This window comes from Lissotriton helveticus, chromosome 7, assembly GCF_964261635.1.
Source record: "Lissotriton helveticus chromosome 7, aLisHel1.1, whole genome shotgun sequence".
Taxonomy (NCBI): Eukaryota; Metazoa; Chordata; class Amphibia; order Caudata; family Salamandridae; genus Lissotriton; species Lissotriton helveticus.
In genome coordinates this window covers 1,824,564,219-1,824,590,653 of record NC_136068.1, presented here as the reverse complement: position 1 = coordinate 1,824,590,653, position 26,435 = coordinate 1,824,564,219, and the positions used below count along the sequence as shown (strand labels likewise).

At 50.7% G+C, this 26,435-nt stretch overlaps 2 protein-coding genes across 4 annotated transcripts in view; one reads left to right on the top strand and one right to left on the bottom strand.

Annotated features, from left to right (window-relative positions):
• Positions 1 to 26,435, bottom strand: part of LOC144770818 (uncharacterized) — a 220,203-nt gene that overhangs the window by 146,320 nt on the left and 47,448 nt on the right. The window lies entirely within an intron of this gene.
• Positions 22,538 to 25,723, top strand: LOC144767737 (uncharacterized). The gene is made up of 3 exons (XM_078651122.1): positions 22,538 to 22,716; positions 23,089 to 23,448; positions 23,599 to 25,723. The coding sequence occupies exon 3, from the start codon at positions 24,002 to 24,004 to the stop codon at positions 25,271 to 25,273; it is 1,272 nt and encodes a 423-aa protein (XP_078507248.1). The 5' UTR covers positions 22,538 to 22,716; positions 23,089 to 23,448; positions 23,599 to 24,001; the 3' UTR covers positions 25,274 to 25,723.

Here is a 26,435-nt window from a genome sequence, read left to right as displayed (position 1 = left end):
TGTTGGTGGGTGGAATCATCTTTGGTGTACATTTGATTTTTATGCCGGTAACTACAGTACCTCCCCTTGATCCTACTACTTCTACGGTTTCTTCTATGCATTCTTTTCACTCGTTTCCTGAACACGAACAAGCTCGACGCTCTGAATTTATTAACAATACATTTGTACAGCTCTTGCATCAACACCAACTGGTAGTTAATACTACAGACTGCTGGGTGTGTGGCTTGATACCTCACACTATGGATAAAGGCATTCCCTATCTAGTCTTGCCTTTCAGCTATAATGGATCATTTCAGGCCTTTCAGACCATTTTTTCATATGCCCTTGAGACCTATCCTCTGCGTCCACCACGGTCCACTAAATACAACTCAGCCAACAAAGCTTTAGTCCAGGGGATTATTGACATGATTAAAGACGTCAATAATACTCCATCATACCCTAGAGATGAATTACGGGTGTATTTGAGTTGGAACTCTACAGAGTATCGCCTTAGTTTGGGAGAAAGCAAGCGTAAAAGCTCCACTTCAGTCTGGGTCGTGCCTCACCGAGGTCAGGTCTGTTTGCAAGGAAATGGGAGAAATCTGAGAGCTCAGCTAGGGAGGAGTGAGTGCGTTGAGACTTACGTATTTCCGTCTAACTCCTCCCCTGCCTTCCTTACTGCTAGGGGTACTTACTTCATCTGTCAAGACAGAGCGTATACATGGCTGCCTGCTGACTTCTCAGGTTCATGTTATATTGCTCGATTGTTACCTCCGACATACACTGCTTCCTCTGATTATCACAAGACCAGAGTAGCAAGGGGTGTCTTCAGCAAGGAAGATACCGCTGGTCAGGAAGCTGGAGACTTCTTCAAAGGTTTCCTTCCGTTTTGGGGGCCTATGGCCAATAGTAGAAATCTACGTCAACTAACACGGGTAGTTGAATCTACTATTACAGAAACTGCTGGTGCCCTTAGTAACTTAACAGCTGAGCTTCAGGCGGATCGTCTCATGACGTTGCAGAACCGTATGGTTCTAGACGTAATACTTGCAGATCGAGGTGGGGTATGCAGAATGATCCAATCGAGCTGCTGTGTTTTTATTCCCAATAATGCTCCAACCGTCTATGAAGCGATCTCTAAGCTACACAAGATTTCCGACTCTATACACGTAGACAAGGGAAACCGGTCCTTCATGGAGTGGTTTTGGACTCTGGTATCAGCGTGGGGATGGAAGGTTCTGATGGTCATTGGTGTCATCCTAGTATTTCTGTTCTCATGCTGCCTTATTATCCAATGTGGTCCCGCTTTGTGTAGTCTCTGTGCTGCAACCTGTTTCAGAAAACCACCTGCATTAGGAGAAAAGGCACGAGACAGGATGATGATGCAACAACATGTCACTGACCTAATGAGCATAGAGTTAGATTCTGACATAGACTGAGTAATTGCCTATGTAAGGGCAAAAGGAGGGTCTGAGGTTCCGTGACGATTTTACCCGTGTTTGTAACATTGTCACAAATGCATAATTTTGGTATCAGTGAACCGCAAATGATCCATTTAGTATATCCTGGTGTTTTCGCTATGCTACGAGCAAGAGCACTCCTGTTACAAACACATTTCTGTTCTACCCGTGGCATCCATCTTAGAACAAGGAAGCCATTTTGTATTCCTTGCCCTCACATAGTCAATGGACACGCAATGACCTCTTTTTCATTTAAGGACACGTAGGCTTTAGCCGGCAATTCACCTTGCTAGTGACACGTGCACCTTAGGCCAGCAACGCTGTGGCAGCATGACTCGGCAAGAGCTGCCTCCTCAGCCTGAGGCCAGTCCTGCTATACTGGTTCTCGTGTTCGTTGGCCTGATCATGATTAGACGGCCGAAGCTGGTAGCCGTGCCCATTTACGACCCACAAACATCTCTTATCCTACTCTTCTATCTTCTGCACCTGGCTCTGCTCCTTTCCTTCTGGGCCTTTATTAGGGGGAGGTAACGAAATTTACGATGAGGCGGTCCGGGTCTTGAATGGAAAGTTGACATGGGATTATGATGGAATAGTGGGAACCCCTCGTTCGTAATGTTTTTTAACATCAGATATTGTTGACGATTCCTGTGCAACGCCAAATATTTATTGTACAAGACACAAAGGTTTTGGAATGTGCTAACATGTAAAGAATTTGCCTGAAGCCCAATATTCAGTATATAAGGAGCAACCCTCTTTGTACAAATTGAACAGGCTCCTAGATACTGCCCATGTGTAGTTTCTGTGACTTCTGTGTCCCTGCAGTAATAAACCTTTGGTCTTTGACGCCACCATCGAGAAGCCCGTGTTTCTGTTTGTTTGTGCACCGAGACAGGTTGAACTCCGGGGTCTTCGGGTGTTTTCCCTGACACCTCTGGACGGAACCAAAAAGTCCAGAACTCCAGGCCCACCGCAGAGAGACGAGGTGCAGACCCACCGCAGAGAGACGAGGTGCAGACCCACCGCAGAGAGACGAGGTGCAGACCCACCGCAGAGAGACGCGGTGCAGACCCACCGCAGAGAGACGAGGTGCAGACCCACCGCAGAGAGACGAGGTGCAGACCCACCGCAGAGAGACGAGGTGCAGACCCACCGCAGAGAGACGAGGTGCAGACCCACCGCAGAGAGACGAGGTGCAGACCCACCGCAGAGAGACGAGGTGCAGACCCACCGCAGAGAGACGAGGTGCAGACCCACCGCAGAGAGACGAGGTGCAGACCCACCGCAGAGAGACGAGGTGCAGACCCACCGCAGAGAGACGAGGTGCAGACCCACCGCAGAGAGACGAGGTGCAGACCCACCGCAGAGAGACGAGGTGCAGACCCACCGCAGAGAGACGAGGTGCAGACCCACCGCGGAGAGACGAGGTGCAGACCCACCGCGGAGAGACGAGGTGCAGACCTACTGCAGCGAGACGAGGTACAGATCCACCACAGTGAGGCACATCTCCCACAGTGAGAGCAGCAGCAGACTCCTTGTAGCAAGAAGTTACACGCAGTGTACACTCCTTGTTAAAACTGCATCTTAAAATCTGAATTAACGCATTTCATTATTATTTTCAAATTCTTATTACCAAACCCTTCATAAACCACAGTACCTTATACATACATTAAAACTGACCTGACCTAGGCGGGAGGCTACCCATTTTTTAAGCCAAAAATGGCTTTATTTTAGCGGTCTGAAAGTGCCTTTGCATGTTTGCTTACGGTCCATACAAGGTAACGCCTAAAACCTCCTGAAGCCTCTCCACACAGAAAGAACTCAAATTTTGGACTTACATGAAGTCTGCTCAAAATCTTTTTCCCTTCCGTGTTGAGTACCACAGGTTTACGTCCCTCAGTCCCACACTTTTTAATGTCTATGTGACTTCCCTAGCGGCCTTGATAAGATCTTTTGGGTTCCAGCTGACATCTTACGCAGATGATACGCAAATAGTGCGGTCACTTCGGACTCGGCAAGAGGTTGAGACAGGAAGAAGATTTCACGATTGGATGAAAGCGGTCAGGTTGTGGATGTTTACGAACTGCTTGAAGCTCAACTCAAGCAAAATGGAGGTCATTATTTTTGGCAACAATACCAACTTCCGGACGCCAGGCTGGTGGCCGGAAGGATTGGCGACTCTCCCCGAACCAACTAAAAAAAGCGAAGAATCTGGGGGTCATAGTGGACAACAAACTCACCTTCTTGAACTAGGTAAATGCGGTTGTCTCAGCTAGCATTCATCGTCTCAGAATGATAAGGAAGATGAAGTCATTTTTACCGGCAGATAGTCACAGGACAGTGGTTACTTCACTCATGTCGCGGTTGGATTACTGCAACAGTCTATACCTAAATATCCAAAGAAAGCACCTAAATAGGCTCCAACTCGTGCCAAATGCGGCAGCCAGATTGCCTACTGGGCCACCCAGGTGTGTCACTGTGAAAAAAGAATTACAGCAGTTACATTGGCTCCCAGTCAAACAACGGATTCAATTCAAAGCCCTCTGCGCGGTTTCTAGGACCCTCCAGGGAACCAGGGGACCATTTGAAACAGCAGGGACCTTACACGTTATTTGCTCTGGTACTGGATGCCCGACGTACCCGCTTGTACCTCCTGCCAGGCGCCCGTGAGAGTGATTAGCATACGCAATGGCCTCTGGGGGATTTGAGAGACATAAAGGGCAGGATTGTAGGCCGCCTCTCGTTTCAGAGCAATAGCGCCAAAGCATAGCCACTTTAAATACAGACCACTCATTTTACTGTCGAAAGCGGCCCTCTTTGAATTACTAACTAGGCATAACCCCCGGTGACATAAAATGCTGTCATTTTCAGTCATTTAGAAGGTCAGCTCCCTCAAAGCGGAAGAGATGCATTGGATTTACAATAGGTCAAAAATACATTTTAAAGCTAAAATGTATTTTAAATGCACCTTTCACATTTCCATTTGACATTTACGTTGTTGTTTCAGATGCAGAGTTCATGCAGCCAGGTGGCCGCTTCGCAGCGCTAGTAATAAAATACCAGTTCACAAACCTCTGGGATCCCTGCATGTAAGGTGCACCCAGGCTCCTTGAGGCGCTTTATACAATGTGCCACGAGTTCATTTGACGTGTGACGTCACCACGCACACTAACACGAGGAGTTCGATATATAAAGGCCAACACCGGCGCTCATCTTCTTAAATCAGCATCTGCGTTCTGTGTTTTATGTTGCATTGCCTGGGAGGTGATTGGATGTTTACAGAGGTATGCATTATTTGTCAAAAGTTGATCGTTCACTGCTTCGTTCTGACAGGCGAGAGGGCGGTAAACAACCTTTACAACGCAACTTTTACCACGCAGTGCCTTTACGACGCAACTTTTACAACGCAAACCATTACAACGTATTGCGCTGGGAGGCGCTCTAGGATAGGGAATGTGTTTAATGTACTATCCAACACCTTCCCTACTATCCACGGGGACTGGAGTTGGAATAGTAAATTAAACAATTCACTATCCAGCGCCTAAAAGCACTATGCGTTGTAATGGTATGCGTTGTAAAAACCGCGTTGTAAAAGCATGCGATGTAAAAGCATGCGTTGCAATGTCATACATCCTGAGAGGGCATCAATGCGTGAAAACACACACACACACACGTTTAAATACATACAGGACACACATTACAAACTTCATACCTCGACTATGATAGCAAGAGAAAGAAGATAAGGTTGTGACTTGTTACAGCCCTCCCTCGCACGAAGTGACGTCACTGAGTTTGCTAATTAGGCCTCCCACCTATTTAAGGTCTCATTCTATGCTTTCCAAGCAGGGGCAGCTTGAGTGTCGCCTGGTGGCTTCTTGGCGCTATATCCGATTATTGAATGAGAGGTTCATCCATGGTTCTGGGGTGTGCGCTCATTTCGGGGTCCTTCGCAGGCACTAGGCCTGGGCGATAAATTTTGTTCCGCTCGTGAAATTTGCGGAATTGGAGTAATTTCGCATTCCGCGGAGAATGCAAAATTGCCCAAAATTCTGCATTCCGCAACTTCGCAACATTTTTGCTTGTTCGCGTTCTCAAAATGCGTGTTTGCGAGATATTTACCCCGCGTTTGCAAACAGTGATTGCAAACAGTAAAAACGCATCGCGAACAAGCAATTCCGCGTGTTCGCGGAATTTCTGCGTGTTCGCAGAGATTTTTTACCGTTTCTCGGAGATTTGCATAACGCGATTACGCAAATTCCGCCCACCTCTAATCAGGACACCCCACAGACCGCAGTCGTTGAGATGGGGCTGCTCACGTGACTTGTGGCTGAGCCCCACCAACAGTGGGGTAAACTTGGCGGCCACGCCTCTGATCCAAGGGTACGCTCGTGCCACGGAGGGGCTTCTTTAAAGAGGAGGCGTCACCTCGGGACCTGGTCAGAGCATCGCTTCCAAGCTGGAGTGAAAGTCTGGAAACACTGGCAGACGTCACACCGTGCACTACCTCAGAAGAATGACGTGGCAGGGGTATGTCTCAGATGGTACTGGGGCCCTTCTCCTTCCCCCCACGAGTATGGGTATATGAGGGAGTTACACTAGGCCTCAAGGTGGTCCCTACCCCCTTTAGGGGCATTTGAGGGGTTGTTCAAGCACCACTCATTCACACGTGCACCCTGTGGCTTCTCTCTGGTCATCTCTGCACCTCCCTCTCGCACTCGAAAAGGGTGCATAGAAAATTCACACAGGGCCAAAAGCCAGGTACTCTCGCCTAGAAAGGGTGAGCATCAGAAGGTCTCTCCAGAGTTATGCAGACATTCATTGCCCACCTACATTTGGACTGCTCTTCTGTATCTACCAGCATGAGCCCCTGACCTCTACACCAGATACCTCAGGTACATAAAATCGACACCCCCAGTCATTGCCGCCACGCCCGAAGACCAGGTATATGTTTCTATCACACCCAGAGCAATGCAGGCCTCTACACAACCACGAAGGACCAAGAATGCTTTCACTGCTCTCCCTGGGTCTACCCCTTGAATGAGTCACTATCTCAGGGTTGTGTCCCCAGGGCTTTTAAAAAGGCAATTGTTGTCCCCATCTTGAAGAAACCAAGGACTGATCCCCATATTCTGATGAATTATCATCCGATCTCCTTGCCCCATACTTGGCCATGGTATTGAAAGCTCACATGGCTAAATGCCTCTCTGCTTTCCTTGAACAGTCTGAATATCTTGACCCCCATCAAGCAGGGTTCTGCCCAGCACACTCAGAGGCTGTGATATTGATGGTGCTAGACACTCTCCGGGAAAAGGCAGACAGAGGCTCCCCGCAAGCCCGGGTACTGCTTGATCTCTCTGCGGCTCTTGACACGGTCAACCAATAGCAGCATCTTGGTCAACCGTGCCAGGATGCAGGTATCCAGGGATCGGCTCTTAGCTGGATTAGTTAACTGCATACACCAGGCTCCGCTGCTGGTTCCGTGCACCATGAGCCGCCTCCTGCTGCTACTGCTCGGGGCAGGTATATTCTTAACCTCGCAGCCGTTATTGTGGGAGCAACTTTTGTCACTTACCTGCCATCACTTTGGAAATCTTGCCTGAACTCTGTGGGAAATGCTGACAGAGCCGACCTGGAGTAGCGGGGCGTATTGCATCAGGCGGGACTGCGAGGACCACAAGGCCAGTGCGCGAGGTAACGAGACGCACCTGGCCCTCTCCAAGCCCTCTTCCCGCCCACCACCTCCCTGCAGGCTCATATACGGCTCGCGGCCCCCGCTCCGCGGGAGCCGCTCACAGCCGTTATTGTGGGAGCAACTTTTGTCATTTACCTGCCATCACTTTGGAAATCTTGCCTGAACTCTGTGGGAAACGCTGACTGAGAGCCGACCTGGAGTAGCGGGCGTATTGCATTAGGCGGGACTGCGAGGACCACAAGGCCAGTGCGCGAGGTAACGAGACGCATCTGGCCCTCTCCACACCCTCTTCCCACCCACCACCTCCTCTACATAGCTCAACCCCCACTTCTGGCGCGCGGACGTGCCCGGGCAAAGCCCGGGCCAAGGGCGGGCCTGTTTAAGCCCGTTAAAGACCGAAAAAGGCCAGCCCCCCCCCCCTCTTTCATTACTCTTAAACTGTATGCATATACTGTAAAGGCTATTGATTGTTTTACAAGTAGTAAGGGAAATGTCCACACGTGAGACCAGAAGTAAAACTGCATTAGGTGGGCCACAGTTGATGGGAACCCTGGACAACTTCATTATACGTGCTAATTCTTTCATAGATCAAGGAATTGTATTAATGGAACACAGAGTGTCCCAAGATTTAGCAATGGCTAAAAGGTCATCTATGGGCCACATTGCGTCCGCACGTACGCCTGATAATATTATAAGTAGATCTAATCTTCTGCAGACGCATGCTGTGGTGCACGATATCTCTAGTGTCCAACCAGATCTTCAAGATCCGACCCTATCTGACTCCCTGACCTGGATTCCTCCGGAAATTAATCCAGAAACTATATTAGTAGACACGCAAGATGGGAATAGCAGCAGCCAAATGCGAGTGAGACAGGAGGGTGCAATTCCTAAACGTAAGCGGCCAAACAAAAATGCCCTAGGAACTAGAAAAAGCAAATTATTAAAAGCGGGGAATTCAAATGACACTAGTGGTAAAGAGGTGGTGAAGGAAAGCCATGGGAAAGGGTCAGGACAGGAAGGCATATTACTAGAAACCCCAGCATTAGGAATCTTTGATGACACCATTACTGATAGCACCATAGCGGATAGTACGGGTATAAGAGACGAAATGGTGGACCCGTTAATAGATACCTTGAGGAAGCTATTTAAAACATTTCTCGCCCCCCTGGAAGGAAGGCTCCAATGTACAGAAAACCAGCTCCATGGTTTGCAGAAGGGTATAAGATCCCTAAATAGTGATCAGGTGGGAAAGGCTGCCCCTGTAGTCCCACTAGCAAGTATACCCCAGGCAGCGAACAAACGTTCAGTAGTCCCAAAAAAAGTAACTCCTAAGATTCTAAATCCAAACCCTCCAAATACTGAAGGTAATAAACCATGTGTTAAACCCCTGGCAAACAATGAGCATAATAAACAAAAACCCGTGGGTCCCAATACCCCTATCCCAAATTCTGATAAAGTTACGATAGAGAGGGTACCAAAGCATAGATGTTTAAATTTACCTCCAGAAGTCTGCCCTTATGCAGTGGTTTTAACAGGGGTTCCAGAATTGGCTCCATCAATTACGGAACCCTTTTGGGCATTGAAAAATAAAGTATCCCATTGGTTAAATATTAACCATCCACTACCACCGAATATAATGAGTAACATCTTAATGGTACGGAGGGTTCCTTGGGTGGGATTCAATAAAAAAAAGAACGCAGGGGGATTGTGTGGTTGTAAATTTTAAAGATCCACGAACGGTGGATTACATCTGCTCGGGGGACCCTTTAAACAATGGGAATGTCATAGTGGCTAGACCACTATCTTACTTTTACACACCAGAGGTACAACCAGATAATGGATGGAGTTGGACCAGGGTTACCAATCATGCAAGGGGTGGGATGGGGAAGGAGGGCTATAGGTCTTTAAATATTAATAGTTGGGGAGGGGTTCATACATCCAATAGGTTTAGTTGCTTAGAGTCAGTAGATTGACTGCAGCAGTACAAGGGGGGGGGAGAACAACTGGTATCCAAAATAAGATACGCCCAAAAAAACCCTACGAGTAATAATGGTACCAAATTGGGTGGAATTGAAGAGGGAGATTCTGGCCTTTGCACACCCAATCTCCTATACCACTTGGAAGAGTACCAACCTTTTGAGAAGAGATCATGTAGAGAAGTTTCAGACATATCCCAAGTAATTGCTTCATGCGTTACTAGTTGAGGTGTGTCCAAAGATGTTGCATCTAGCAAGGACTTATTTGGCAACACTCATATAGAAGTTAGACCTGCGAAGGATGATATAAAACTGCAGGACCACCAGTACAATCACAATAGCAAGGGATATAATCCTAAACTAATTTCCTGGAATATAGCTGGTCTTGGAAAAAACCTGAGTGGTCCAATTATATAGAGACAAGTGTGTGTTGCTTTCTTCAAGAAACCTGGTCGCTTAATAGTCACCACAGAGTAGGATACAAGACTTTGTATTAATGCACTACCTACTGCAAGAGGAAGACCTTCAGGGGGCCTCATAATTTGGGTCAGTGTTACTTTGAAAATAAAAATTGAGGTGATAGATACCAACTCCATGGATATATTGGCTCTTAAAGTTAATACACACGATGGGAAGGTAATATTTTTAATTAACGTTTATAACCGTCCCTCTGCATCCTCAAAGGAGTCAGTAACCTTGGGGGAATTGGATTCTTTTCTCAATAGAATGGTTAACAAACAGCCTGTAATATTAGAAAGATCATTCTAACTTAGCATAAATACAAATAAAATGTATAATCGGACAAGGTTGGCCGGGCATACACAGGTGTAATAGAGCCACAGTTCAGCCATGGGAGAAGAGTGCTATAACACCTCACTTGGGCATCTTTAGTAGCCTAATGTAGCTTATTCTTATGTGGTCCTATAACATTTGGCTACACTCTGGTTTAGGTATAGAGAGTCTGACAAGGCATTTTTATTAACAACAGAAACCTTCCCGACTGTGAAACGGTGTAAGTAATTATGAACCAATCTTAGGCCTGGAGGATATACTAGAAGAAGAGGACAGCGTGAATAATATTCCCACGATGGATACCGTAGCTCCGGTCCATTGCTCTGTTCTGGCTGTTCAAATGATGAAGCTGTCTGTTGAACATGGGTTAAGGGCCTGTAATGGTCGCCTCCCTACTGATTTGGGGAAAAATCCAACCTTTGTAAGGAATAAATCGAAAAGTAACCTTGATTTTATAATAGTCTCCAGGAATATTTGGCCATATATGGTTGATATGGAGGTTAAGAATAGGTGTGAGAGCGACCATTACCCATTGGATCTGCTATTTGATTCTAGTTTGTTCAATGGGGTTGATCTAGGCAATAATATAGTTGATGAAATAGAAAGTTGTGAGGAAATCCTAGTAAGTAATAATAGGTGTGCCATAAAGTGGGCCCATATACTGGAACACGGCGATATTTTGTCAAGCATTTATCATCTTTTTGCTAATACATTTTCCTTGTATGCAACGGTTCCATTGGAGGCGGTGAATTCGGTTGAATTCATGAACCATCATAATGAATTTTTTATTGAATTAAAAGCATTATTAACAAAAATGCCGAAAAAAAGCCCACCAAACCTTGAGTAATATATCCCACAGTAAACCATGGTATGGAAAATTATGTAGACAAGCAAAAACCAGACTATTAGAGGCTATAAAAACAAAAACCCCAGTGGAAATTCAGGAGGCCAGGAAAGCTTACAAACAAATACAAAACTAAGAAAAAATAGCTTGGGAAGAATCTAGCTGGGCCAACCTTCTGGCGGCTGCCACGTCAAAGGATAACATTAGTTTCTGGAGACTGGTGGCAAATGGAAATCGTGTAGGGAAAGTAGTAAAAGATGTCTACTTGGATGACCTCACTTGGGTTACCTATTTTACAGAATTATTTAAAAACCCCAGTTTGGTAATCCCTGCAACTGAGGATGCCCTGTGGTGTATTGACTCTGATGTCAAATTAGAATTTAGTTTAGAGGAGACTGTGAAAGCCATTAATGCTCCGGGTCTCAATAAAATCCCTGGTGACTTGTATAAACATGAGCTAGCAGTTTGGGCACCGTATATTAATTATTTATGCAATGTTTTGGCATCTGGGGCCAATTTTCCCGATAGTTGGAGGGGAGCAGAGATGGTTTTAATTTTTAAAAAGGGCGATAGGTTGGACCCATCCAACTATCGTCCAATTAGCTTAATGGACATATTGCAGAAAATCTACTCTAGACATATTTTAGACAGAGTAAACCTATGGATGGAGGATAACTCGATACTTACCAAGTTCCAAGCACGTTTTAGGAGTAACATAAGTACCGTGGACCAGGTCTTTAGATTCTGCCGTCTCTATTGGAAATACGTGCACATAAGGAAAGGCCACCTTTATGTTGCGTTCGTAGACCTTAGAGCAGCGTTCGACCTGGTTCCACGTGATCTTTTGTGGGGCTCCTTGCACCCACAAGGGTTGCCATCATCTGTGCTAGGCCAGATAATAAAATTGCATGCAAAGAACTTTGCAAGTGTACGTTGGGGGATTAATGGGGAGTTATCGCAAAATATACCAATTGAGCGTGGGGTCCGGCAGGGCTGTGTACTGGCCCCAACGCTATTTTCACTATATGTGAATGATATTCCCTCACATTTGTTAAATTGTAATAATGATTCCCCCAAATTGAATGGTGAAAAGGTTCCCGTGCTACTTTTCGCTACTATATTGATCTCTCAAACTCCTAGAGGTCTACAGGCACTTCTGGACTCGTTTAAGCAGTATTGTGATAAAAAGGGGTTGGAAATAAATGTTAAAAAAAAACAAATACATGGCCTTAAACCCGCATAAATCACAATCAATGAACCTGGTATTGAATGGGCAAAAATTAGAAGCTGTCCAGAGCTTTACTTGGGAGTCTCCATTGATTCCAAATTTACATGGAAAACGCAAGTAGAGAAAAGCAAACTCATGCTGTCACTGAACATTATTCCAATTATAAAAAAACATGGCGGGCGTATGAGTAAAGCAGTAATACCCGCATTGGAAATATTTAAATTTAAAGCTCAGTCTGCTGCTCTATATGGGGCAGAAATTTGGGGACCTATGTCCAAAAATGCATTTTCAATTACAGAGAACAAATTCCTGAGAAATCTTGTGAAGATGCCCTAAGGCACACCACTAATACCATTAATGATGGATTCGGATATCAAACGTACGGACCACTATGCTATCCTACGGCCCTTAACATATTGGGTAAGGCTATGGTCAACCCCAGAACTCGTAGATTATAGGAACGGCTTAAAATAAATAATGACTTTGGATGTGGCTAATGTCAATCCTTGGTTTAAGCATGTTTGCCATTGGCTCAAAAAAATCGGGCTATCACAGTTTTGGGATATACCGGATAACTTACCCAATAACGCTAGGAAAATACTTAAGTCCACTTTTTGGGGTTATTTTGCACATAGCCTGGCAAACGAGGATAAGGGTGGATCCCTGACCAATAGTTTTTTGTCCTTCAAGGATAGCCCTCTATTCGAGATTTTTCTTGATGAGATTGAACCACCGTTAGCTAAGAGTTTATTCTTGAAATTCAGGTATGGTAATCTCTTGTACAATACTACTTTGATCAGATGGGCTGGGAAGGGCAATGTAGACCAAAGTGATTTGATGTCAAGTGACGTCTGTACCTTGTGCCACCAGAATGCTAAGGAAGATGACCAACATGTCCTTTTTTTCTGCCCTGTTTATGTGCAAGCAAGGATGAAATGGATCAAACCTTTATGTAACCTCCTTGGTGTAAGAACTTGCAGGGAGGCTCTTAGAATAATTAAGTCCGATACCAGTAGAACTGTTGTGTTTAGTATCAGTAGATTTCTTCTTTCCATATATTTCATTCGTAAAAAGAATGGCTGCAAATTGTAACTTATTTTATCAATTTTATGTGTAAATTGTAATCATGTTTTTTAACAATTTTATCACTTTCCTACCCCTCCTTGATGTATTTATTCTGTGATTACTGTGCAACAATGGGAATTTCCTTTTTAAATTGTATTGTTATATTCAAGTATCTTTTATGGTTCTTAAGCGCCGAAATAAAGATGAATTGAATTGCCACTCCCAGTCGGTCCCCATAGCCCAGTTTACGGCACCAATGATAAGGACCACATGTGGAGTCCGGAGGTTCTTCACTATCCCCTCATTTGTTTAACCTCTGCCTCCTCCCATTGATCCGGTCCTTGAAAGCGAGAAAGGTGTGCACCTCCAACTATGCAGATGACCTTCAACTAATGTTCACCATTAACAATGCTCCTGAATTGGTCCTTGAATTCCAGACTACTATGCTGCATATCCGCCACTGGATGGACAGCAACCTTATAAAACTCAACCCGGACAAGACTGAACTGGTCATAAAGGGGGCACCCATTTACCTTGGACCCACACTTCTGGCCAACTGAACTGGGGGCCCTCCCCCACCCCATCCCCTTCTGCTAAAAGTCTTGGGGTAACAATTAATTGTGAGCTCACAATGAAGACTCAAATTGGTTCTGTAGTCTCAACTTGCTTCTTCCAGTTAAGGAAGATAAGAAAGATCAGCAGACTTCTCACTCAGGAAGCAGAGACACAGGTTGTTCTAGCCATGGTCATGTCTCATATAGACTATGCAAACTCTCTATACTTTGGCATCCCACTATATCCAGCCAAACTACTACAACTGGTGCAGAACCAGCTGGCTAGACTGATCTTTCAGCAACCTGGGTGGCAACATGTCACCCCTCTCATGAGGAAGCTGCACTGGCCCCCCATCCCACAGTGATGCCTCATCTTTAAATCCTTGAATGGCAGGAGTCCCATATTTATTTACAGCCTTACTCAAAGGCATACACCCATGTGTAACCTGCGCTCAGCTCACATGCACCTCCCGACAATAACCTCCTTCAAACTAAAGCATCAGGGTGGCTGCGGGTTCGCAATAGTGGCACCCAGATAGTGAAATTCCCATCCCTCCGAAATTAGACCCTGCACCGACCTCTTGAGCTTCAGGAAACTCCTCAAGACTTGGCTGTTTAGAAAAGCACACAAGTAATTCAACAGGGTTCCGGCGCCTCTTACAGCGCCACCATGAAACCAATCGGTGTACGTGCGCTTTATAAGAATTTTTTAACATAACATAACTGAAGTATCCGATTATCACAGAACCCTGGAAGTAATTCTCCTCCTGCTCGAACCTGTAGCCTCATAACACCACTCTCTCACTCAAGTACTTGCAACACCAGGAAATAAATCGGTTACGGGGCAGTCCCTATCCAGCGGCAACTCACTACCCAATTACAAGAACCCTATCCTCGAATATGCCACATCCCAGATCAGAATACACTACACCACTGCTCTCCCTGCATCACCCATCTCCTTTAAAGATCTTGTGCAGAGAAAACACCTCAAGGAAGAGGTGCAGCACTCCAACCTGAGAACACAACAATCCCTCCAAACACACTCGCTGTGATTTGGTGTGAGTGACTCTGCACCAGCACTACCAGCCTTTGCTGGCCCGTTGACACATGCAGCAGCTCTACTTGATTTGCAGAGATACCACGTCATGGCAGCAATAAGAAATCATTTCAAGGGTTGCAGTGCACACCGTTTTTAAACATCTTCCTTCGTTTTGCCATTTGCATTAAATTGTCTTCCTTTCGCGTGCTGCCTGAATAGCGCGATTGCCCTGGTATCACGCAGTTAACAGTTCTTCTATGAGGATGGAGGGGAGTTTCCCACCATATCCAGGTGCACAGCATTATTTGCGATAATCATCAAATGGTATCAACAGTTGTCGAGTTTCAATAATAATTGTTCCTTATAATCCAGAGATTAATTGTCATCTTATTTATTATTGTTGTTCAAATCACTCGTGCGATATGTATATTTCAACAGTTTCTCATGCCCAGATATGCCCATCCGAGCCTTTGACTGGACACGCCATAAAACATAAAACATCCTCAGTTGCGAAATTGCTGTTACCCAATACATTTCGGGCTATAATCATAAGCCCTTCCTCAGGGGTTCACTACAAATGAAAAAACCATCGCCAATAAAAAGTGACCTCAAACCGCTATATTCGACATTACATATTATTTTACAGAAACTGCAATACTATCTTCTCAGAATCATCCTTGTTCAGCACTTTCCTTCTAAACGCGGTGCGCTGTGCTACCGCGATCTCGCTTAAAAAGAACCATCATTTTAACCTCCTGCCCTTCATATTAAGATCTTAACCCTTACATTCACTACAAATCCTTCAGTAAATCACCAATTCTCCCGCCCTAAAATTTTCTGGTTGTGGGCTTTGAGCCTCTGGTTGGGGGCTTTGAGCCTCTGGTTGGGGGCTTTGAGCCTCTGGTTGGGGGCTTTGAGCCTCTGGTTGGGGGCTTTGAGCCTCTGGTTCTGGTTTTGTGTCTTGGGTTGGGCAAATTTATAACCAGAGACTCAAGACCTCTAAAACCAGAGACTCAAGACCTATAACCAGAGACTCAAAACCTATAACCAGAGACTCAAAACCTATAACCAGAGACTCAAAAGCTATAACCAGAGACTCAAAAGCTATAACCAGAGACTCAGACCCCTAATCCAGACCCAGCGATGCAGACCCCTCATCCAGATGCAGACCCCCTAATCCAGACGCAGACCCCCTAATCCAGACGCAGACCCCCTAATCCAGACGCAGACCCCTAATCCAAACCCAGAGACGCAGACCCCTAATCCAGACCCAGAGACGCAGACCCCTAATCCAGACCCAGAGACGCAGACCCCTAACCCAGAGCCCGGGGCTCAGAGCCGCGAGCCAGTCCCAGGCTCAGAGCCGTGAGCCAGCCGCAGGCTCAGAGCCGCGAGCCGCCAGCCGCAGGCTCAGAGCCGCGAGCCGCCAGCCCCAGGCTCAGAGCCGCGAGCCGCCAGCCCCAGGCTCAGAGCCGCGAGCCCCAGGCTCAGAGCCGCGAGCCGCCAGCCCCAGGCTCAGAGCTGCGAGCCGCCAGCCCCAGGCTCAGAGCTGCGAGCCGCGAGCCGCCAGCCCCAGGCTCAGAGCTGCGAGCCGCGAGCCGCCAGCCCCAGGCTCAGAGCTGCGAGCCGCGAGCCGCCAGCCCCAGGCTCAGAGCTGCGAGCCGCGAGCCGCCAGCCCCAGGCTCAGAGCTGCGAGCCGCGAGCCGCCAGCCCCAGGCTCAGAGCTGCGAGCCGCCAGCCCCAGGCTCAGAGCTGCGAGCCGCGAGCCGCCAGCCCCAGGCTCAGAGCCGCGAGCCGCCAGCCCCAGAGCCGCGAGCCGCCAGCCCCAGAGCCGCGAGCCGCCAGCCCCAGGCTCAGAGCCGCGAGCCGCCAGCCCCAGGCTCAGAGCCGCGAGCCGCCAGCCCCAGGCTCAGAGCCGCGAGCCGCCAGCCCCAGGCTCAGAGCCGCGAGCCGCCAGCCCCAGGCTCAGAGCCGCGAGCCGCCAGCCCCAGGCTCAGAGCCGCGAGCCGCCAGCCCCAGGCTCAGAGCCGCGAGCCCCGGGACTCAGATCCACGACCCCCAAGGCTCAGACCCACGAACTACAGGCTCAGATCCACGAACCACAGGCCACAGACTAAGATTTTACAGGTGTGAACCGCCACACATAGGAGCAATGCTGTCTTCAACGTTATAGAAATCAAGTGAGGTAAATAACATCGGAAAGGGAGAAAGGCTGGCAGGACAGTGCGACACCACTGAAGTCTAAGCAAAGAATTAGGCTGAGAAAGAGAAGCACCCTCCAAAAGAGATGGTCTCATTACAGGGGAGGGATGGTGGTGCGCTGCATGCCTGGAGGTGGTGCGCTGCGTGCCTGGATGCAGTGCGCTGCGTGCCTGGATGCGGTACGCCGCGTGCCTGGAGGCGGTGCGCCGCGTGCCTGGAGGCGGTGCGCCGCGTGCCTGGAGGCGGTGCGCCGCGTGCCTGGAGGCGGTGCGCCGCGTGCCTGGAGGCGGTGCGCCGCGTGCCTGGAGGCGGTGCGCCGCGTGCCTGGAGGTGCCACTTTGGTTTTAGTCTGATGTTCCGTCACGAACGCCACTGTATTGCAGCAGAGGAAACTCCAGCTTCTCCTTTCACAGCCAAGTTAAGAAACCAGACCCTGTAACTTCCCTATGCTAAAGTCACACGATGCTGGTATCACTACAAACCCCGGTCATCCTAAGTAAGAACCAGTCATGGCGATGTCCACGGATAGGCGGTTCCATGACAGTACTTAATTTAGTTGTTGTTAGGTACCGAAGCGGGGGCCTTTTCTTTTGTAGTTTAGCAGGCCAGGAAGTAATAGTGAGTGAGTAGTGGGGTCTCTGGATGCACTGCATGTTGACATAGTTGGATAGGCTGCTGGTTTTATGCTTAGGGCCCAATGTAAGACAGGCAAAGGGGGTCGCTTTGGTACTATTTACAAGTATTAGGAGTACCTCGCACAGTGTTGAAGGGATGTGACCTAGGCAATCTCTTTACGGCCTAATGAAATCCTCACACATAGCAATTTTACCGTGTAGCCCGGTTAAGGGTGGCCAGTTCATGGGCGGGTATGCAGGATATCTCCAAATGCGGCCAGATAGGAGATTGCTTTAGCTGTTTTTCGTGTCCGCAAGGGGCAGGCAATTTCCACAGTCTATAGTGCCACAACAGGGGTTGTCTGGCATTGGAGGGCCCTTGGCTAGATGCTTGGGTAAGCGTTCTACCCGGACCGTATCTATTTAGTTGTGTTCAGGTACGAAAGTTGGGATTCCTCGTGCATCGTTCACTTACCAGAGAGTACGAGGAGGAAGTATTTGTCCCCTAGTTGCACAGCAGGTATATACAGTTGCATAGGCTGCCTTTTAGCGCATCATAGGGGCCAACTGAGGCCAAGCACAGGGGGACGACTTGCGCAACTGTCAAACATTGCCATCTGTAGCTAGAGCCTGTGGGGGTGATAGTGTTCGATCCCAGTCTGGGGGTTTTGGGCCAGTTTTCCCTCGCCATGCGGTGCGGGGGCAGCGGGCTCTAGGTGCCTCTGAAGATCAGGCAAGGGTGTTTCGGACTGAGGTGCGTGTAACTGTATTTACACTTTCTCAGACGGATTCCAGCGGATACTCCTACCCACAAAGTGGGAACCTTGTGAAACTCCTTCATTATTCGACCCTTCCACGTATATATAAAAGGGTCGCAAGTGGTTAGCAGGGTCCAGGTTCCTGTGAACAGGCGCTTGTTCAGCAAGCAGCATAGGTTGACCCGTTGCAAAGCCTGCAGTGTATCATGTCAGGACTTTTCGCGCTCAACCCCCCTTATGCTGGCCGTGACACCGTGTGGGCGCACCTAGGTCCTTTACTAGGGATTGCGCTGGTCACTGCAGTGTTCTTTGGCACCGGATAGAACAACCGCAACAAACTTACGGTGGGTCTCGCCACCAGTGGGGGACAGGTAGTTTTCAGTGGTCAGACATGTCGCCATCTCTATAGGCAAGGCGCTAGTCAGGGAAGGCGCTGGAGCCAACACGCAGGAGGTCCTGTGCTGTGTATATTTAAAGGGGCAGAGACACAAAACTTGGTAGCCCGACACCGTTCCGGTGGAAGTATCAAGGCTCACACAGGTGGTTAGCAGGGACCGGGATTCTGTGTCCGGTCTTAGGGTCAGCAAGCAGGGTAGACCGCACCAGGTGGCCTTTCATGGAGGTTTTCAGTACCATCCACAGGCAGCACACCTCTTTCCCTCCACCTTGTTGTGACACCATGCTGTGTCACCAGGGAGCTATGGAGAACTATTGTTTATTGTCTGGGCTCTGGGGCTAGCATGCACCATAGAGGTAGAGCACAAGGGGAATTGGCCACACGTTGGTCACAGGTGAGCTCTGTGGTCCGATTTCTTATTCCGAGCTCCTGTGGCTTGATGCCCTGTCTGGGACAGTGCGGCAGTTGGCTCGCATGCGGTGTGCTGCGCCATGCGTAAATATTTGGAGCAGAGTTTTGGCTTTTTTACATGTGCACTACAAGCCAAACTCCATTGGTGTTGCTGGACCCTTGGGTCAGCGGTCCACGGTGGCATGGACCTGTTTTTTCCGAATAAGGAAGAGACCCTAGTTATAGCAAGTAAGGAACAGCTAGGAGGAATGCCGGCCTTGGTGGGGGGCCCTGGCTGCGACGGTCGCCACACCCAGGGCTGTGGCGGAGTTACATGCTAATAAACCTGTATGTATAATGTATATGCTAATAAACCTGCAGCTACTTTTCTCCAACAAAAAAGTTGTCTTGTCTGGTTATTTCTGCGTCATGCATGTTACGGGGAGCGGGCTAGTGAGTGGGCCGATATTGACACTAGACGGGCCGTACGACACGTCCCCGCAGGGGACACACATAAGAGGGCGGCCCCCATAGTGTCACAGGATGGCACACGGGGGCAGCCCAGCTCTTTTAGGCTCGGAGGGTCCCGAGCGTCACATCCGGCCTGTTGGGGGCGGGGGAGAGTATATATTCCTCCCCCGCCCACCTAGCGGCCTCTTTGGCCGCCGTCCCCTCACCCTGACGCCGTTTCCCTCCCTACCGCATACCCGGCGTTCTCAGGGTGGGGGGGTAATGTTTTCTAATCTTGTCTCATTTGTGTTGCAGGCGGAGTTACAGGGCGATCCAGAGGCGGAAAGGTACCCGGGAGTACCCTCTTCAGGAGCACAAAGGATGCTGAGGCCTATTATCCCCAGGAAGTCTGTGCGGTGGACCCTGGGGGTACGACGGCGCCCCGCTATCCTACGGGCGGTTGGAAACCTGTACAACCGGGGGTTGCTTGAACGCTCCGCCCCTCGTAGGGGGGGGGGGGCGTGAGCAAGAGGGTGGACCAATGGTTCACCGGAATTGGGAGGGGCTATCTCCTCCCATTACCGCTAAGCAACGATTGGCTAAGGCCATGTTGCAAATTGGCCCATCAGGTGGTAGGTCGCGAGGGGCGGCTTGCCTTTTGGATCGCCTGTAAGATAACCCACCATGTTGGCATGTGTATATGCTAATAAACCTGCAGCTACTTTTCTCCAACAAAAAAGTTGTCTTGTCTGGTTATTTCTGCGTCATGCATGTTACGGGGAGCGGGCTAGTGAGTGGGCCGATATTGACACTATGAAGAGTAGGAGGCATTCGTCCTGCTATAGACGGGCTTTTATTTACTCCGTGTCTGCCTGCTTCACTTCCGTGGTTTTCCCCGTCATACTTCCTGTATTCTTTGCTGCTCCCGGGTACCGTGGCCGGCCCTGAATTTTTTCATTGTTTCTCCGGTAGGGCTGTGGCTTTTCAGCCGCAGCCATAGCCCGGCCTTGTTTGGCGGGTTAACTTTGCTCCCCGGGTCGCCCCCGCCTGTGAGAGGGAGTGCCTAGAAGCCCCAGTTCAGCCAGGAAGCGCCTCACCGCAGCAGCGACGTTGCACTGGTTATGCAGGTTCTAGAGATCGTGTAAACATGGACTGGGTGGCACCAGGGCAGCCCGGGCGAGGCGTCAGGTCACGGGCCTCTCCGGCCGGGGCACCCGCTGTGGCCTCGTTCACCCTGGGCGCTTGTGGGCACCGCAAGTATCAGAGACCGCAGGTGAGCTGAGGTGAGTACTCACAGTGCCTGCACATGGCTGGCCTCTGCACACCCGGGAGGGCACGTGTCACGCCCGCTGGTGAGAGGCTGGCTCCTCGGGGCACAGCTGCTGCAGTCCAGGCGGGTGCCTCCACGTGTCCTGGAGGCGCAGGGCACGGCTGTTCTCCAGAGGTGTGTGGACTGCGAGTCAGGCTCTGACCTCCAAGTGGCAGGCCAGTGGCAGTGCCTCTGAAAGGCTAGTAGTGCTGGTGCAGAGTCACTCACACGAAAGGCCGGTGCCTCTGAAAGGCTGGTAGTGCTGGTGAAGAGTCACTCACACGTCAGGCCGGTGCCTCTGAAAGGCTGGTAATGCTGGTGCAGAGTCGCTCACACGTTGGCCGGTGCCTCGGAAAGGCTGGTAGTGCTGGTGCAGAGTCACTCACACGAAAGGCCGGTGCCTCTGAAAGGCTGGTAGTGCTGGTGCAGAGTCACTCACACGAAAGGCCGGTGCCTCTGAAAGGCTGGTAGTGCTGGTGCAGAGTCACTCACACGTCAGGCCGGTGCCTCTGAAGGGCTGGCAGTGCTGGTGCAGAGTCACTCACACGAAAGGCCGGTGCCTCTGAAAGGCTGGTAGTGCTGGTGCAGAGTCACTCACACGTCAGGCCGGTGCCTCTGAAGGGCTGGCAGTGCTGGTGCAGAGTCACTCACACGACAGGCCAGTGCCTCTGAAAGGCTGGTTGTGCTGGTGCAGAGTCACTCGCACGACAGGCCGGTGCCTCTGAAAGGCTGGTAGTGCTGGTGCAGAGTCACTCACACGACAGGCCAGTGCCTCTGAAAGGCTGGTTGTGCTGGTGCAGAGTCACTCGCACGACAGGCCGGTGCCTCTGAAAGGCTGGTAGTGCTGGTGAAGAGTCACTCGCACGTCAGGCCGGTGCCTCTGAAAGGCTGGTAGTGCTGGTGCAGAGTCACTCACTCGTCAGGCCGGTGCCTCTGAAAGGCTAGTAGTGCTGGTGCAGAGTCACTCGCACGTCAGGCCGGTGCCTCTGAAAGGCTGGTTGTGCTGGTGCAGAGTCACTCGCACGTTGGCCGGTGCCTCTGAAAGGCTGGTAGTGCTGGTGAAGAGTCACTCACACGTCAGGCCGGTGCCTCTGAAAGGCTGGTTGTGCTGGTGCAGAGTCGCTCACACGTTGGCCGGTGCCTCGGAAAGGCTGGTAGTGCTGGTGCAGAGTCACTCACACGTCAGGCCGGTGCCTCTGAAAGGCTGGTTGTGCTGGTGCAGAGTCACTCACACGTTGGCCGGTGCCTCTGAAAGGCTGGTTGTGCTGGTGCAGAGTCACTCACACGTTGGCCGGTGCCTCGGAAAGGCTGGTAGTGCTGGTGCAGAGTCACTCACACGTCAGGCCGGTGCCTCGGGAAGGCTGGTAGTGCTGGTCCAGAGTCACTCGCACGTCAGGCCGGTGCCTCGGGAAGGCTGGTAGTGCTGGTGCAGAGTCACTCGCACGTCAGGCCTGTGCCTCTGTAAGGCTGGTAGTGCTGGTGCAGAGTCACTCACACGTCAGGCCGGTGCCTCTGAAAGGCTGGTAGTGCCCGTCACTGCTCGTGGGCCAGGCAATGGCCCGCCTGTGCGCCTTACCATGGGATGTGCAATGTGCCAGCCTCCGGGGGTGCAGCGCCAGGGCACCCAGCCTGCACGGGTTATCACTGTGATGATACAGCGCACGGTGGTGGGATACAGCGCACAGTGGTGGGATACAGCGCACAGTGGTGGGATACAGCGCACAGTGGTGGGATACAGCGCACAGTGGTGGGATACAGCGCACAGTGGTGGGATACAGCGCACAGTGGTGGGATACAGCGCACAGTGGTGGGATACAGCGCACAGTGGTGGGATACAGCGCACAGTGGTGGGATACAGCGCACAGTGGTGGGCTACAGCGCACAGTGGTGGGCTACAGCGCACAGTGGTGGGCTACAGCGCACAGTGGTGGGATACAGCGCACAGTGGTGGGATACAGCGCACAGTGGTGGGATACAGCGCACAGTGGTGGGATACAGCGCACAGTGGTGGGATACAGCGCACAGTGGTGGGATACAGCGCACAGTGGTGGGATACAGCGCACAGTGGTGGGATACAGCGCAGTGGTGGAATACAGCGCACAGTGGTGGGCTACAGCGCACAGTGGTGGGATACAGCGCACAGTGGTGGGATACAGCGCACAGTGGTGGGATACAGCACAGTGGTGGGCTACAGCGCACAGTGGTGGGCTACAGCGCACAGTGGTGGGCTACAGCGCACAGTGGTGGGATACAGCGCACAGTGGTGGGATACAGCGCACAGTGGTGGGATACAGCGCACAGTGGTGGGATACAGCGCAGTGGTGGAATACAGCGCACAGTGGTGGGCTACAGCGCACAGTGGTGGGATACAGCTCACTGTGATACGAGACAATGGGAGCAACTTACTGTGATATGAGACAACTCACGGTGATAGAAGACACTAACTGTGATGAGTGGTCTACTGTGATGAGACAACTCACTATGATGAGACGCTCCCTGTGATGAGGACAACTCATTGTGAGGAGATGCTCACTGTGATGGTACACAACTCACTGTGACGAGATACAACTCACCGTGATAAGACGACTCACCGTGATGAGACGACTCAGTGAGGAGCGAATACTCATCAATGGGCAGATGGCCCACGGATTCTACGGAGTGGTGTCCCTGCCCTGATGGCCCACGGATTCTACGGAGTGGTGTCCCTGCCCTGATGGCCCACGGATTCTACGGAGTGGTGTCCCTGCCCTGATGGCCCACGGATTCTACGGAGTGGTGTCCCTGCTCCGATGGCCCACAGATTCTACGCAGCGGTGTCCCTGCTCCGATGGCCTACAGATTCTATGCAGCGGTGTCCCTGCTCCAATGGCCCACAGATTCTATGCAGCGGTGTCCCTGCTCCAATGGCCCACAGATTCTATGCAGCGGTGTCCCTGCCCTGATGGCCCAAAGATTCTACGCAACAGTGTTCCTGCTCCGATGGCCCATGGATTCTACGCAGCAGTGTTCCTGCTCCGATGGCCCTTGGATTCTACGCAGCGATTTCCCTGCTCCGATGGCCCATGGATTCTACGCAGCGGTGTCCCTGCCCTGATGGCCCAAGGATTCTACGCAGCGGTGTTCCTGCTTCGATGGCCCATGGATTCTACGCAGAGGAGTACCTGCTTCGATTGCCCATGAATTCTACGCAACAGTGTTCCTGCTCCGATAACCCATGGATTCTACGCAGCGGTGTCCCTGCTCCGATGGCCCATGGATTCTACGCAGTGGTGTCCCTGCTCCGATGGCCCATGGATTCTACGCAGCAGTGTTCCTGCTTCGATGGCCCATGGATTCTACGCAGCGGTGTACCTGCTTCGATGGCCCATGAATTCTACGCAACAGTGTTCCTGCTCCGATGGCCCATGGATTCTACGCAGCAGTGTTCCTGCGCCGATGGCCCTTGGATTCTACGCAGCGGTGTCCCTGCTCCGATGGCCCATGGATTCTACACAGCGGTGTCCCTGCTCCGATGGCCCATGGATTCTATGCAGCGGTGTCCCTGCTCCGATGGCCCAAGGATTCTATGCAGCGGTGTCCCTGCTCCGATGGCCCATGGATTCTATGCAGCGGTGTCCCTGCTTCGATGGCCCATGGATTCTACGCAGAGGTGTACCGGGTTCATTGGCCCAAGGATTCTACGCAGCGGTGTCCCTGCTCCGATGGCCCATGGATTCTATGCAGCGGTGTCCCTGCTCCGATGGCCCATGGATTCTACGCAGCGGTGTTGCTGCTCTGATGGCCCAAGGATTCTATGCAGCGGTGTCCCTGCTCCGATGGCCCATAGATTTTACGCAGAGGTGTAGCGGCTCCGATGGCCCATGGATTCTACAAAGCGGTATTGCTGCTTCGGTGGCCCATGGATTCTACGCAGCGGTGTTCCTGCTTCGATTGCCCATGGATTCTACACAAAGGTGTCCCTGCTCCGATGGCCCATGGATTCTACGCAGCACTGTTCCTGCTCTGATGGCCCAAGGATTCTACGGAGCGGTGTTCCTGCTTCGATTGCCCATGGATTCTACGCAGTGGTGTTCATGCTTCGATGGCCCATGGAGTCTACGCAGCAGTGTTCCTGCTCTGATGGCCCATGGATTCTATGCAGAGTTGTACCTGATCCGATGGCCCACGGATTCTACGCAGCAGTGTTCCTGCTCCGATGGCCCACGGATTCTACGCAGCAGTGTTCCTGCTCCGATGGCCCATGGATTCTACACAAAGGTGTCCCTGCTCCGATGGCCCATGGATTCTACGCAGCACTGTTCCTGCTCCGATGGCCCAAGGATTCTATGCAGTGGTGTCCCTGCTTCGATTGCCCATGGATTCTACACAGCAGGGTCCCTGCTCCGATGGCCCAAGGATTCTATGCAGCGATGTTCCTGCTTCCATGGCCCAAGGATTCTACGCAGCGGTGTACCTGCTCCGATGGCCCATGGATTCTACGGAGCAGTGTTCCTGCTCCGATGGCCCATGGATTCTACGCAGTAGTGTCTCTGCTCCGATGGCCCATGGATTCTACGCAGCGATGTACCGGCTCCGATGGCCCTTGGATTCTACGCAGCGGTGTCCCTGCTCCGATGGCCCATGGATTCTATGCAGCGGTGTCCCTGCTCCGATGGCCCATGGATTCTATGCAGCGGTGTCCCTGCTCCGATGGCCCAAGGATTCTACGCTGCAGTGTTCCTTCTCCGATGGCCCATGGATTCTACACAGCGGTGTCCCTGCTCCGATGTCCCATGGATTCTACGCAGAGGTGAACCTGCTCGGATGGCCCACTGACTCTACGCAGCGGTGTACCTGCTCCAATGGCCCACTGGTTCTATGCAGTGGTGTCCCTACACAGATGACCCATGTATTCCACGCAGTGCGCCACTTTACAAGTCACTTGTTGTTCTAGTCTGCAAAAGCACGCATCCTATTGACTCACACTGGCCGCCCTGTTGAGTGAGGGCCGTACAAGGAAGGGCGTAATTTGATTTGGCCATGGGCATTTCCAGGCCTGGGTCAAGGTAACTTATTCAACCTTAAAAGTGGCCTTCTTAGCCTCTAACTTTCCAGAAAATCCCAAAATATCCAGTTTAGCCCACACAGTTTTGGGTTTGATGAAGAGCGAACTTTAAGTGTTAACGTCTCAAGCCGAAGCAGCCACCAACACTGGTCAGGCGAGCGCCAGGACCGCAGACACTCCTGGGAGCCCACACCGGTGGGACAGACTTCAGGACATTGTAAAACACCTCAAACGCTGTTATCAGATGGCCAAGATCCGCAGCAAACCTTGGTGGCTTCAAGCCCGGAGCTTTGACATGTTCAGCAGACTCGGTTCCCGTAGACACGGCTCATAGCCACAGACGAGACCTCTGCTGAGCACATCACGGGCACCTACTCTGGGTCATGCAGGATTCTAAAGTCAAACTCACGCCTGCACGGCCTCCAGGTACTAGCCGTGAAAAGCAGGTTAGGCCTCAAGTCTCAAAACAACATGGCCGCAGAGACCAGGACAGAAGGCGGAAGGAGGCTCCATCGAACGAGGCCTGGTGCTCGAACGAGGCGGGAACGGGACAGAAAAGGCCGATGACGGCCTGACGAGTTCACGTGCAAGGCATTCTCCTGTAAAATGTCAACGTTTGGAAATCATGTATTTGATTGTATT